Source organism: Syngnathus floridae, chromosome 10 (assembly GCF_059516105.1).
Source record: "Syngnathus floridae isolate MCC-2025c chromosome 10, RoL_Sflo_1.0, whole genome shotgun sequence".
Classification (NCBI taxonomy): domain Eukaryota; kingdom Metazoa; phylum Chordata; class Actinopteri; order Syngnathiformes; family Syngnathidae; genus Syngnathus; species Syngnathus floridae.
This window is the reverse complement of record NC_142422.1, coordinates 11,852,611-11,867,855: the sequence shown is the minus strand read 5'-3', so window position 1 is coordinate 11,867,855 and position 15,245 is coordinate 11,852,611. Positions and strand designations below refer to the sequence as shown.

General features: G+C 42.9%; 1 protein-coding gene across 2 annotated transcripts; it reads right to left on the bottom strand.

Annotated features, from left to right (window-relative positions):
* Window positions 1-8,265: 8,265 nt before the first annotated feature.
* LOC148392477 (uncharacterized) lies at window positions 8,266-14,701 on the bottom strand. 2 transcript variants are annotated; one of them, XM_088388214.1, is made up of 3 exons: window positions 14,588-14,701; window positions 11,664-11,773; window positions 8,266-11,500 (listed from the first exon to the last, which is right to left on the bottom strand). In XM_088388214.1, exons 2-3 carry the CDS (start codon window positions 11,764-11,766, stop codon window positions 9,462-9,464), a joined length of 2,142 nt encoding a protein of 713 aa, XP_088244340.1. In that variant the 5' UTR covers window positions 11,767-11,773; window positions 14,588-14,701; the 3' UTR covers window positions 8,266-9,461. The 2 variants fall into 2 exon arrangements, with proteins under 2 accessions (XP_088244340.1, XP_088244341.1); XM_088388215.1 differs by lacking the exon at window positions 14,588-14,701 and adding an exon at window positions 14,297-14,522.
* Window positions 14,702-15,245: the final 544 nt, after the last annotated feature.

The following is a 15,245-nucleotide window of genomic DNA, read 5'->3' as shown; positions in this document are numbered from 1 at the left end:
GTAGGGTGGATGGATTACTCAAAAAAAAAAAAAACATTTGATAAGGGCGGCTTGATAGTAAGATGATGAGTGTGCGCAACTGATAGGATACAAAATGTTAATAGGAAGATTTGGGGTGTAAGGAACAAATACTACACATGAAGACTGATAACACGAAGATAGTTTTGTGAAATTTGTGTCCAGTGTGTTCTGCCCTAGCGCATGGCACAAGTCCTGAACTGAGTCCTTGTACTCTACTGGCTGCCTCAAAATCAACAGAGGACTGTCCCTGGTCATGAGACACCTTTGACCTTTGGGAGAACAACAGGAACTATTATCATGCTTGAAGGGGGCAAGCACGGCTCTTCACAGGACAAGAACCATACAGTTGGTGGAATACACACAGTCGCAGATCAAAAAAATAGACTGAAAGAACAAAGACAAGATGGATGCATTTGAGAATGGCGGACGGTCCAGCCCTGAATCATCATCATGAGAATCTAAGAGGAGAGGCTGCTAAAGACTTGCACGAGTCACATGAAGTCAAACTGGACACATTGCTAAAGACTGCTGAAGCATTACAAAGTTGGTGGAGTGTGGGACAAAAGGGATGGAAGTGTGTTTGGGTGCTGGGGCAGACATAACTGAGGAGTTTTGATAAAAGAGGGAATAATAAGGCTGCTTATTGACACTGAAACGGGGATAAAAAACAAAATACATAGATATGGTCAGTGAAGATGCACTGACAAATTATACGACAGCGTGATCAGAAACTTTGCAAAGTGGACATTGATCAATAGAAATTAAATAATTTGAATCATACATTTTTATATGTAACTTAGCATTTCGAATACATAATTAATCTAACTGAAATAATGAAATTTTATAATTGGACCAGTGAAAATTTGGATTCGGGCAACAGAAGGCTGAATTGCTAAACTTAATTGACCTTTATCAAAGCAACAGAATTTAATTACACATCAACTGCGACTGATTTATAGGATGCATATTTCAGCTTGAAGGGGTGAGGGGCCATAAGAAAGTTGGAATTCTGGATAGTCAGCAAAATAGTAATAAAGGGCACTACTTAATTAAAAAAAAGAATACAGTAGGGCTTTAAATAACGAATACATTGACATGACCCTTGCGACAATTGATTTAAATGGCAATTTATGATAGGCATTTGGGGTTAGGATTAACAATCCATCCATCCATCCATTACTGGTGCGGCTTGTCCTTACGAGGGCCACGGATGATTAACAATAATAACTAGAATTATTAATTTCCGTAGAAATTGCGTGTGAAGGCGAAGAGGCTGAATAAAAATTCGGGGAAAGCCACAAGATTATGTTTAAATTTGGAACGTGTTGAATTGGTCAGAAAATTGATAAAAATATAGAAAGAATTTTGTAAAATTGGGCGTGAATTTTAAAGTTGAAAATTTGAGAGGGGGGAGTGAGACTCGCCAAGAGGGGCAATAGAGTGAAGCAGACTGAGAAACATATTTGAGCTAGACAACAGGAAAAAGGGGGAGAGCCAAATGATGACGTAAAAATCCAGAGGGAATAGTCGGACCCATCTTTATTGAATTTAATTAGGATAAGTAATAGAGACCGAGTTTGTAGGAGCAATCTGAGGTTATGGAGGCTCCCCTGACACGCGGGTCCCACAGTCGGCCCCCCCAGATAGACATATATGACAATTTGCGATGAATCTGATGGGCGAGTTTATGGAAAATTGAATTGGAGATTTTACAATAGGTCATGTTGACAACTATGTCCAAATGTGAAGAGTTACTATTAGGAGTCAATGTTTGCCTGCACACTAACATACTAACTTTGAGTGTGTGTGTGCAGTATGATTGGCCAGAGAGGTCTGAAGTTGGGGTGATGTGTTTGCAATTGAGGATAAAATTCCTCTCACCTGAAGGGGTGGTACAGACTGGAACCATGGCTCAATGATCAATCAGGGGCACCATCGACAACAAAACGGTGTGATGGAGAAGGCCCATTTCAGTGATATGGTCAGACAAGACAGAACTCGTATCGAACAGCAAGACTTTGGACGATTTGACGTGTGACGACTTTGAGCTCACCCGACGGGGTGACGGACTAGGTGGACAGTGACTAATTGTTTGACGCTTGAACGTGTTTGCGACAATAGCATGCTCTGCTTTGTTTTTCTGTGTGACTTGATTTTTTGCAGCATCGGCCACCAGCCAAGGAGCGGATTGCGCGTTGCTTGCGTAACTTGTTTTCATTCTTGCAGGTTGTCGATTGCGTTCGTGGAAAGTTTGTGTTGGATTTACAAGAATATGTTAACCCTTGCCCTTTTGGTTTTTATGATGAACTTGTTGATGACGTGGTTTTCAGGACATGATCCGCGGGCGCCAGGATTCATTTTATGACTGTTTTTGTTTTGATACTTGATGTCTGTTTTTGTTTTTGTGTGTACAAATGTCCGCTGTCAGCAGGGCTATAAGCTCACTGACAGGAGTGCGATGATTTTTGTTTGTGTTGCCGAGTGTGTGGTGGACAGTCAAGTTTCAAGGACTTGGGGTGATGGTCCCGGGGCCCAGATGGGAGCTAGAGGTTCCGCGGGCCTGGCTACAATGAGAGTGGTGATGAGAGGGGACGCTTTGCAGGTTCCTTTTGATACGTAATGACACATTGGGTGAATGTGTCAAAGGGGGAGTGGTAAAATAGAAATGGGTGAGTAGGTTTCAATTTGTAATTGTGATATACAAAGTTTTTTTCCAAATTCACTTGTTTTCAAGCTTTAACAGGACATGCCAGAATTCACCCAGCAGTGATGGAAGGAGCAGAGGAAAACCAGTGACATCTGGTTGTGGTGTGGTGATGACAAATTATAGGATCGCTTGCCAAAGAACGCATCAGGTATCTGTGCCCTCGTGTCTTTGATAATGCCTGTGGTGGTTGTCCCCATTGAAATACAGAATCTCAATTGGGACCTGGAGTTCCCACTGGCGGAGCTCCTGAAGCGAGCCAAAAGAGACGTTTTGCCCCGTGGTTGAGCGACGACGATCCAACATATATTGACACTATAGGAGTGTCCAGGGGTGTGCCAGATAAGTATAAACTCGTTAATCAAGTGTCCTCGGGATTCGAAAGTATCTTCCTATGGATCACCCCCAATAAAAATGTAGACCGTACTAATGACTTTCATTACACTGTCCAACGACTGGGTAATTATACAGCTGAATCATTTGCCGCAGTTCATGAACAATTGGCTGCAACGTCGTTAATGGCGTTCCAAAATAGAATTGCGTTGGACATGCTATTGGCTAAGGAACATGGTGTATGTGGAATGTTTGGTGATGCATGTTGTACTTTTATCCCAAACAACACGGCACCAGGGGGCCGACTGACCAGGGCGTTGGAAGGACTAAGGACACTGAACAAAAAGATGAAAGATCATTCAGGCCTACACACCGATATTTGGTCTGATTGGATGAAAACGTTCGGAAGCTGGAAAGGCCTCATCATGTCTGTGCTTGTTGCTGTGGCTATTTTTACTACAGTTATGATTTTATGCGATTGTTGTTGTATTCCATGTATTAGGTCACTCACTGTCCGGTTGATCGAGAAAACCGTTGGCCCGTTGCCACCGATGGGCCAATATGCCCTGGTGACTCAACATGAGCAGCGGGGGGAAGGAAGGACCGACAGCGCGCTGGTAGCTGTTTGCTAGGGTAACGGGTGATGACCTCATAAATGAGGTCATGAGAGGGAATAAAGGAAAATGTGTTTTTGGGAGTTTGCAAACATATTTTTTAAGGTTGTGTTAAACTTATAATCATATTAATATCTAGTATTGAAGTGCTCGTGTGGATTGGTGGGGGCCGAGGAATGTGCAGGCAAACTGCATGAACTTGTTTTCTTGGAAGTGTTGTGTATAGGCCCAGACAGGGAGTACCGGACGAGATAATCTCAAGGTCGGTGAAGGAACGAGAACAACAGCACATCTATGGGACCGGGCATCGAGGGGAAAACCCAACCGCCTGACCTCAGCGACACCTGGACGGGGAGGAGATGGCCATCCACCAATCATCTCACAATATTTTGCATGCTTTAATATTCATATTGTGTTTCTTTAAAACTGGGCAACCCGGAAGAATGTGTCGTCTTTTGGTGGTCACAAAAACGCACGAGTTTTAGTGTGAGGGACCCGGGACCCAGGCCTGTATTAGTGCGCTTTGTCAGGAATAAATAATTGGTAAATTTGGTCTAATTGATCTACTGGTCTTCTCTTTGACAGAACGAACTCGCAAAATTGTTAGGTGCGCCAGTGTGTGGATTAGGACATAGCAATTTATGAGTTAAGTGTTGATCACAATTTGGAGTCAGATCAATAACTAGAATCCGTAACCTAACACAACCCAAGATCTTGCAAATAAAGAACCAACATCTTACATCCCTGCTAAACAACGGACATATTGAACAAACGCAACAGTTGCAACCAAGCAGTTCTCGTAATAACGGTGCTAATATGATAACTTAGGTCCACAGACGTAACTTACCTCTTTCCTCGTTGCGGTTGTAGTGCACCTAAGGTTAACCATTCCCCACGTAAGTTTCAACCACTGTCGTCGATTTAGTTTCTTCTACGTAAGGATGACGTTGTTTGAGTCCCGGACGCCCTCTAGCGGATGACCGTGGGACGTTTCTATGTTGTTGAGCAGCAAAGTTGGAGGCGAACTACACTCACGTAATTAATTACCTTTACTTTGCACAGATACATCTAGTAAAATAAATAAACGCACCCATACTTTACAACAAAATGTTATCAAATGTCAGTTTAACTTTTATCAGTGTGACTAGAGCACGTACGAGGTACGTGGTAAAGGGAAATGTGCTTTCGGGAGTTTGCAAGCATATTTTTTAAGGTTGTGTTAAACTTATAATCATATTAATATCTAGTATCGGAGTGCTCGTGTGGATTGGTGGGGGCCGAAGAATGTGCAGGCAAACTGCATGAACTTGTTTTCGTTGAAGTGTTGTGTATAGGCCCAGACAGGGAGTACCGGACGAGAACATCTCAAGGTCGTTGAGGAACGAGAACAACAGCACGTCTATGTGGCCCGGCCTCGCGGGGAAATCCAACCACCTGACCTCAGCGATAACACCGACATGGGGAGGAGATGGCCATCGACCAATCATCTCACAATATTTTGCATGCTTTAATATTCATATTGTGTTTCTTTAAAACTGGGCAACCCGGAAGAATGTGTCGTCTTTTGGTGGTCACAAAAACGCACGAGTTTTAGTGTGAGGGACCCGGGACCCAGGCCTGTATTAGTGCGCTTTGTCAGGAATAAACAATTGGTAAATTTGGTCTGATTGATCTACTGGTCTTCTCTTTGACAGAACGAACTCGCAAAATTGTTAGGTGCGCCAGTGTGTGGATTAGGACATAGCAATTTATGTGTTAAGTGTTGATCGCAATTTGGAGTCAGATCAATAACTAAAATCCGTAACCTAACAGTGGTTAGTAGTGGTAATGAGCGTGGACCCCAAATGCTAATTAGGTCATTAGCTCATCTGTTTGGGAGAAAGTGACGTATATCCAATTTAACTCGCTTATTACTCCCACTCCCACTTGCATTACGTGTGTGGTATATTTTTGTCGGGCCCCTGCCTCTGCATCTATCTTATAAGGTCAGGGTCATGCCTCTCAGGTCAAGCAAAGGCCTATTTGAGCTGGACAGGGAGTTTTAGTTTCAGTAATCTATAGGGACCCAGAATATAGAAGGGCCAGTTGTTCGTGACCAGAAAAGAACTGAGTAGATGGCCTTGTATGGACGACGAAACATACTGAGACACAAACCGCAGCTGTTATTCAAAGTGATGAGAGGCTTCTCTGAGTCTCGCCAGGTATTAAAGATGCGATGCCTGGCAGACAGGAGCAAGCATCTAACATCTTTGTGCCACTCGAATATTTGGAGGAACTTCATTCTGACATCGGTTGAATAAAATCTTTTCCCAATCAGCCGTGTGTCACTGAAGTTTTCCTTCTCTGAGCCAGCCACCTTCCACCAAGTGTTTTTTGGAGACCAGCGGAGCAACGAAGACAATCCACCACATGTGTAATAAAAACATTTTGTGCATGTTCATAAAAAACATAACAACCTCAAATAGATGTTAATATCTTCATCATCGGTTTAAAGTCCGTTTTCCAGGCGCCGCTGGGTTGGACTGGGTTCTTGATATGGCTTTCTTCGACCGGGAACGGTCCATGGCCATCTCGTGGTTGATGCCGAGTGCCTTCATGTCGGCTGCCACGGTCGTCTGCCAGGTCTTTTTAGGTCGGCCACTGGGTCTTGTTCCCTCTACGTTATACGACATAACTTTCTTCACCCAGTCGTTCTCGTCCTTCCTCACTACATGTCCGTACCAAGGCAGTCTGCCTCTCCTCACCACATCCACTATGGCCTCCACTCCCATCTTCTTTCTCAGCTCTGCACTGGTCTTTTCCTCCCTCATTGACACACCACACATCCATCTGATCATCCTCATTTCTGCTCTGTTTAGTTTGTCTTCGTCCGTTTTCATGGCCCATGCCTCACTTCCGTGCGTCATACTACTTCTGACGCAGGCTGAGTACACTTGGCCTCTCATCTTCAGGGATGGGGCCTTAGATGTTAAAAAGGGCATGAGTTCCCTGAATTTCTTCCACCCGCTTCTCACCCTTGTGGTCACTGCTAGGTCCACCCCCCCATCAGCGTTAAGCATGTCCCCAAGGTAGCAGAAGCTGTCCACCACCTTGTACATCTCCCCATCTACGATGAGCCCCTCTTGCTCAGCTGGGTCTGCTTGGGCGACTTCTCCCCTGCACCGCTTGCATTGGAAGGTCTCACTTGCAGCTAGTAGGCTACTTTTACTCCGCTGCATCTCCGGTGTACCCATCTCTGACAACCCTTGCACCGGATAGAGTTAGCTTGCACTCCCTTCCCGCAAACTCCACATGGCCATGCTCCTGACTGCGGTGCCACTCCCAGGCCAGCACAACTAACCATGACCTTTGATTTTGACGCATTCACCTTCATTCCTTTCACTTCCAGGCATGTCTTCCAGGCCGCTAGCTTCCTAGCTAGGTCTTCTCGACTGTGAGCCATCAATACCAGGTCATCCGCGTGGAGGAGCTCCCATAGTAGTCCACCCCTCACTTCTCTCCATACCGCATCCATCACAATAGCAAACCATAATGGGCTGAGCACTGATCCCTGGTGCACCCCTACCCTTACTTCAAACCCATTACTGTCGCCAACTCCTGTTCTAACAGCTGTGCATGCTCTGCAGTAGAGAGCCATCACAGCCTTAACCAGTCCCTCTTCCACGCCCGACTTCCTTAGGGCCCACCTCACCACCTCCCTTGTCACCCTGTCGAACGATTTTTCCATGTCAACAAAAGCGAAGTACAACCTCTTCCTCTTCTCCTGGTGTTTCTCTTGCATCTGTCGGATGACAAAAATTGCATCTGTTGTACCTTTACCAGGCATGAATCCATACCGCATCTTGTCCACCTCTACCCGTGACCTCACCCTCCTTTCCAACACCCTCTCTAACAACTTCATTCCATGCTCCAACAGCTATATGGCCCTGTATGACCCGCATGCGAGTGGGTCCCCCTTCCCTTTAAATAGCGGCACCGGGACGCTTCTTGTCCAGTCCTCCGGAATGTGCCCCTCAGCGATGACACTGTTGCACAGGTCAGTCATCCACTGCACATCGACGTCTCGCGCTGCCTTTAGCATCTCTGCCATCACTCCAAATGGTCCAGCTGCCTTTCCATCCTCCATGGCCTTCATGGCTTTCCCCACTTCTATTCGCGTGATCGGGCCACATTCACCCTCCACTTCTTCGCATCCCACCTCTGCATCCCAGTCATTCTCCACATTCAGCAGCTTCTCCATGTACCTTCGCCATACTTCCTTCACTCCTCCGTTGTCCGTCACGATGTTGCCATCCTCAACCTTCACACAGTTTGCACCGGTCACATCACGCCTCTCCTTAACCATTTGCTTTGCTATCTTGAAGAAGCTCTTTTGTCCTCTCTCACTCTCCAATTCACTTGCAAATTCTTTCCTCTTGGTCTCTTGGGCCTCCCACACTGCTGTCCGTGACACTCTCTTTGCCTCTACATACCGCGCTCGGTCTGCCTCCCTTTTAGATTTCTTCCATACTTTATGGCACCTCCTGTCAGGTATTTTCTCTGACTGAATATATGTATAAAAGGATCAGCAAACAAAACAAGTGAGGCAGAATATTGAGTTTTTTCTCGCGAGGAGTGCATCCAGATTTACAGCAATCTGACTACACTAAAAATCTGTTTGCACTCTTCGCTCTTTTTATTTGGAATGCCCTACCCACAATGTGAGACTAGCCCCTAATAGGTGGGGAGAAGGCTTTGTCTCATTAGAGAAGAAACGAGATTCTATGTGAAACAAGAAGTCACAGACAAGATGTCATGAGAAATGAAAGTAATGCAAGGACAAAATGCTATGTGAAACAAGAAGTCACAGACAAGACGCCATGAGAAAAGAATGCAAGGACAGAATGCCATGTGCAGACATCAACAAAATGGATTGAGCTATCAACAACTTTCTTGGATTCCCAGAGGTGTAGAAGGTCAGGAAGCTCCAGACAGCATCGTTTGACTTGTTGTTGACTGGTGGACGTCTGCAAGGCGAAACAGCAAGCATTCTGTGCGATAATCTTATTAATAAGTACTCATTAGGTAACGCATGATAACATATATATACAATTCATCTAACACCTCCTCTTCTCATTCACCGCTCTTTCGACGCGGTCATTCCACCACCATGTCTCTCTTTGTCTTGCTTTACCCTTTGCCCATCCGCACACCTCCTCTGTAGCTTCAAGCAGAGCCTTCTTCATTGCCTGCCACTTGTCATCATCACCACCCAACTTCATCATCTCCTCCACTTTTTCTGCTATATGCTCAATCTAATAATAGTTCATTGGATAATGCCACATTGTGTTTGCATTGAGAGGACCTGTGAAACACTTTTTTTTTTCATTTTATTGATCCACATGAACATGAAAAGCTGAACAAAACAAAACCCTAAACACACACTAATAAAAACTAAGAAACGTACCCTGAATATGAATTAAAACTAATTGGAGTTAAAAACCACAACTAAAACTAAAATAAACATCAAGTATAATGACAAATACAGAACTATTATCATCCCGAGGCTGGTTAACTTTATTTTCCAATTCAGTACTAAAACAAAAATATGAACTTCTTACTGTAGTAAAGGAAAGGAGTTCAGCATCTCATTGAAAAAGGTACATACAAGAATAGAATTATCATTGATGCATCAACTCGGAGTCTGCTCAAGTAGAAGGTGAGAACGTCATGGATCTTTGCTCATCTCCCCAAGACACTCAGAATTCTCAATAGTGACTCTTTGACAAGTAACTGAGCAGGCAACAGTGTTAGGTGTGGGCTACTGTGTGCCTGATTAAGCTTACTCTGAGAGAGAATTTTTGGCCACAAACTGAGCAGGAAAAAGGTTCCTCACCAGTGTGGGTTCTTATATGTTTTTGTAAGGTTCTCTTGTCAGAGAATTTTTGGCCACAAACTGAGCATGAAAAAGGTTTCTCACCAGTGTGGGTTCTTGTATGATTTTTTAAGGTTCCCTGCTGAGAGAATTTTTCGCCACAAACTGAGCATGAAAAAGGTTTCTCGCCAGTGTGGGTTCTTGTGTGCCTTTTTAAATGTCCCCTCTGATTGAATTTTTGGCCACAAACTGAGCATGAAAAAGGTTTCTCACCAGTGTGCATTCTTGAGTGCCTTTTTAATTCTCCCCTCTGACTGAATTTTTGGCCACAAACTGAGCACGAATAAGGTTTCTCACCAGTGTGGATTCTTGTGTGCGTTTTTAAATGTACACTCTGACTGAATTTTTGGCCACAAACTGAGCATGAAAAAGGTTTCTCACCAGTGTGGATTCTTGTGTGGCTTTTGAAATGTGCCCTCTGACTGAATTTTTGGCCACAAACAGAGCATGAATAAGGTTTCTCGCCAGTGTGGATTCTTGCGTGCGTTTTTAAGGCAAACTTACGAGAGAATTTTTGGCCACAAACTGAGCATGAAAAAGGTTTCTCACCAGTGTGGGTTCTTGTATGTTTTTTTAAGGTTCCCTGCTGAGCGAATCTTTGGCCACAAACTAAGCAGGAAAAAGATTTCTCACCAGTGTGGATTCTTGTGTGGCTTTTGAAATGTGCACTCTGACTGAATTTTTGGCCACAAACTGAGCAGGAAAAAGGTTTCTCACCAGTGTGGATTCTTGTGTGGCTTTTGAAATGTGCCCTCTGACTGAATTTTTGGCCACAAACTGAGCATGAAAAAGGTTTCTCGCCAGTGTGGATTCTTGTATGTCCTATTAAGGTTCTCTTGTCAGAGAATATTTGGCCACAAATTGAGCATGAAAAAGGTTTCTCACCAGTGTGGATTCTTGTATGACTTTTTAAGTTTTCCTTCACGGAAAAGCTTTGGCCACAAACTGAGCATGAAAAAGGTTTCTCACCAGTGTGGGTTCTTGTATGACGTGTGAGAGATCCTTTCCTTGAGAATTTTTGGTTACAAACTGAGCAGGAAAAAGGTTCCTCACCAGTGTGGGTTCTTGTATGTTTTTTTAAGATTCTCTTGTCAGAGAATTTTTTACCACAAAGTGAGCATGAAAAAGGTTTCTCACCAGTGTGGGTTCTTGTATGACGTGTTAGAGAATCTTTCCCTGAGAATTTTTGGTTACAAACTGAGCATGAAAAAGGTTTCTCACCAGTGTGGGTTCTTGTATGTCTTTTTAAGGTTTCCTGACGAGCGAATTTTTGGCCACAAAGAGAGCATGAAAAAGGTTTCTCACCAGTGTGGATTCTTGTGTGCATAGTTAAATTTCCCCTCTGAGCGAATGTTTGGCCACAAGTTGAGCAGGAAAAGTTTTTCTTTTTTGTGTGGATTTTCATGTGTTGTTTCAAAACACTGTTATTAGCACAACATTTCCCACACTGAGAACATTGCCTGTGTTTGTTTTGAGACTCATCAGAAGAAGCAGCAGCAGCAGCAGCTGCAGGAGCATGTGATGACACGTCATCACTATCTGATGGTGGAGCTGCTTGTGATCCTCCACAGTGGTCTCCATCACCTTCTCTCGTCATTTGTTGACTTGAGCTGCAGCTTGGAGGCTCCGCCCCTTTGCTCACCTCATGTTGACCCTCATCTAAACTCTTCACAGGAACGCCAGTCAATGGTATCTTGCAAGTATCCTCCTCTTCCTCCTCCTTTTTAAGGTCGCAGGAGTCTTCTCCCCCCTCTTTATTACAAGGCTGCTCCGGCTCTTCCTCCTCTTTTATGGTGCAAAGAAACTTCTGCTCCATTTGTTTATTGAAGTGATGGACCTCTTTGCCCACAATTTCCTCTTTAATGTGAGTGCGCTCTGGTTCCATCTGCTTAGGACGACTAGCTTCACTGATGTCTGCAAAACAAGACAAACACATAAGAAAGTTACAGTTGAAGAGAAACTGGTCAAAACTATACGAGGAGTTTTTCATTCTGCCTATCACACGTGATTTGAATAGAATTCTACGAAAAATAAACACTGGAAGAGGATTCATAATAGAAACTAGACGTGTACGAACCTGCTCTGCGCAACACAACATAAGGCTGCAGCCAAAGATGTTCCTGTCGTCGACGACAACGGTCCTTTTCCTCCACGTACTTTGCTGTGGTCCTTGCAGACATTTTCACACTGCAATAACAATACTTGTTCAACAATGTTTGGCGAACAAAGGTGTTTTTTTTTTTTGTTTTTGGCAGCGGCGAGCGAGCTATTTGTTAAAGTAATTGAATATAGGTTATCCCGTATTTACGCAATAGTATTTTGTGTTGTGCTAGATTTGGGGTGTCAAACTCATTTTACATTGTGGGCCACACATGGCCCCGGTAGATGTCAAGTGGGCCGGACCGTTAAAATAACCATAGTCTGCAATAAATAATCAAAATATTATGCCTTTTTTTTGTCGGTGTAAAGAAGCACAAGAACATGTTAAAATTTAATGAACAAAACATTTCATGAAACACCTCAGATTTCCTTAGACAAATGTTTAAAATGTCTTCAGCTGTTGTGGTGTCCATCACTGGCACCAACTCACAAAACTCTTCAGTAACAGTCAATGTCTCCTCAACTCCACGAATAAATAAGGCCAGTTGTGCCACGTCTGTGCTGTCAGTGGTCTCGTCAATTGCAACGGAAAATACAACAAATGACTTGACTCCGTTTCAATTGGCTGTTAATTCCATGTCTTTTATGCATTTTTTTACTTTTAAATCATGGGCCTGATCGAACGCCGGCCTGATCGAACCTATGGCCCGCGGGGCGTATGTTTGACACCACTATCTAGTAGCTAGATAGTTTGGCAAGAAAATAAACTTAGCAAAAGACAGTCTAGTTGCATTGTTCCACAACGCCTATGTACCTAGGAATTCCTAACAAAATGAAAATAGGAGGCATAAATCATGGTCAAATCGTTGAATCTGAAGAGAGAGCAACACCTATGTGTACATATTCTGTTAGGTTAGACCAGATATGGGCAAACTACAGCCTGCAGGCCACATCGAGCCCATGGGGCCGTTTAATCCGGCCCGTCAAACCTGAATAAATTGTGTTATTAAACATTTTTTTTGGGTCATTTTCCCTGCAATGACTGCGTTTCCCCAGTATATGGGGGAACGCCCGCCTGCGCATTTACTCCCGAAAGCCGTGTCAGAAAGCTCAGTTCACATTCACAAGTGCATGTACATACTCAGTAGTACGGACCTGGCGCACTCCGTCAGCATTCTTGTAATTCGCGCGCTGAGCTTTAAGATACAGTTTTACGCTAAAGCCACCCACAAACCTTCCCCTGGAATCATTCCATTAAAATGAGTGGCCCGAGGAAAAGAAAGGCGGCCACTGAGCGCCGAGAGTTTAAAAAAGAGTGGACAATTATTTGGCTCAACCTATGTGTATGAGCAGACGTTCAGCCACGTGAACATCAACAAAGCCCCGTGACAGATCAAGGTTAGGGGACACCTCGGTTCTATCCTAAGAATTGTCACAACAAATTTTACTCCAGACTATTTAGCACTAGCAAAAAAAGGGAGACCAACAACACTGTTCCCACTGAAAATGAAGGAGTTTCTCCAGTTTGTTGTGAAGAAAAAAAAAAAAGCATTTTAAAATAATTTGTACAAATAGCAGGGATTGAAACTAACGACATTCTCATTTTCAAACAACGCAGGATGCTCAGGGACATAGTATATGCACCTCCTGTTTGCGAATAATCGTAACTTTTAAAGGTTTTAAGGCCGACTTTAAGGAAGTGTTTCCCGTTTCCTCACCTCTGTCACCATGTGTTTGTGAGTTAAAGCTCTGCTTTGATATCCGTCACCGTGTTTTCGCTTTGATTTCTTTATGTAGATGTTTTCTTTCACTGATTCTTCAAGATGATGTATTTGGTCAGAATGTTTGCCTTTTTATGTGATTTCGCCTCATCAGATAAACATCTTTCATAAAGCTGACCCGCAGCCGCTGAAGTGATGGAAACTGTTATTCTTAATAACGGTGTCATATTTAATGAGAATCACTGATAGTAGTTTTTTGGTGAAATATTTTTTTTCAATGCTGTTAATAAATGCATTTATTTTCAAAAAGATTTTTTTCCCAATATCCATGCTTTACTACCTACTAAAGGCTAACCTCTATTATGCAATGACCTTTACATGTCATTTCTATTATTTCACACAAACACTACATCCATCTGCTCCTGGTTGGGCCCCCCAGTCCAAATTTAAAATCCAATCCCGCAAGTCAAAAGGTTTGCCCACCCCTGGGTTAAACAAACTCATATACTTTTTCATGTTCAGATAGATAGATAGATAGATAGATAGATAGATAGATAGATAGATAGATAGATAGATAGATAGATAGATAGATAGATAGATAGATAGATAGATAGATAGATAGATAGATAGATAGATAGATAGATAGATAGATAGATAGATAGATAGATAGATAGATAGATAGATAGATAGATAGATAGATAGATAGATAGATAGATAGATAGATAGATAGATAGATAGATAGATAGATAGATAGATCTGTGTAACTCCACATCTTTGTTTTGCTTGCTCAACGACGGACATCTCAAATAACCCGCAACAGATGTCAACTTAAACTTTTGTTTACAACGTGGACTTAAACTGACCCAATACACGAAACGACAGATCGGACCTGTTTTAGCAAACGTTACCATCTGGTGGAGTGCATGAAGGCATTAAGATTTAAAATCGGGAGCATGTCTGTGTCGAACTATGAGGCTGTTGTTTCATCTGCTGGACTGCATTGTGCACTGACTGCCGTAAAACAACCCAAGATCTTGCAAACAAAGAACCAACTATGACTCTACATCTTTGTTTTCCGAGCTAAACAACGGACATCTTGAACAAACGCAACAATTGCAACCAAGCAGTTCTAGGAATAACGGTGCTAACATGATAACTTAGGTCCACAGACGTAACTTACCTCTTTCCTCGTTGCGGTTGTAGTGTAGCTAAGGTTAACAATTCCCCACGTAAGTTTCAACCACCGTCATCGATTTACTTTGTTCTACGTAAGGATGACGTTGTTTGAGTCCCGGACGCCCTCTAGCGGATGACCGTGGGACGTTTTTATGTTGTTGACCAGCAAAGTTGTAGGCGAACTGCACTCACGTAATTTACCTGTACTTTGCACAGATACTGCCGACTCGTTTTCACATATGGTAAAATAAATAAACCTTCAAGTCTCAAGTAAGTCCCAAGTCATTTTTTTCTTGGACAAGTCAAGTCAAGTCCTTAAATAGGTCAAGTCAAGTCCAAGTCAAGTCACCTTATTATTGCAATTTTACCCGCAGAATCTGATCTTAGTAGTGAAAAGACAAGATATCAGTAACTTTAAGTAACCATCATTGTCCAACGTGTCTAACCTGTTTAAAAAATATGACAGTAATTTGGATTTGCACTGTAATTACTGATATTCAGTAAAATACACCATAGAATCAAACAAAAAAGAAATTACCTCATACAGTGATTTATTGACAGCTCAATCTAAACATATGAACGTCTGCCGACTGTCCGACACATTTGAGTTGCAAATATGAAAAAATAATCTGAAAAAAATCTGAAAGAAGAAACACAAAGAG

Excerpts from the sequence above, each read along its gene's own strand:
- LOC148392477 (XM_088388214.1), bottom strand. The coding sequence starts at position 11,766 with ATGTCTGCAAGGACCACAGCAAAGTACGTGGAGGAAAAGGACCGTTGT. Across the intron at positions 11,501-11,663 it reads TGTTGTGTTGCGCAGAGCAG|ACATCAGTGAAGCTAGTCGT; the intron begins GTTCGTACACGT and ends CTTGTTTTGCAG.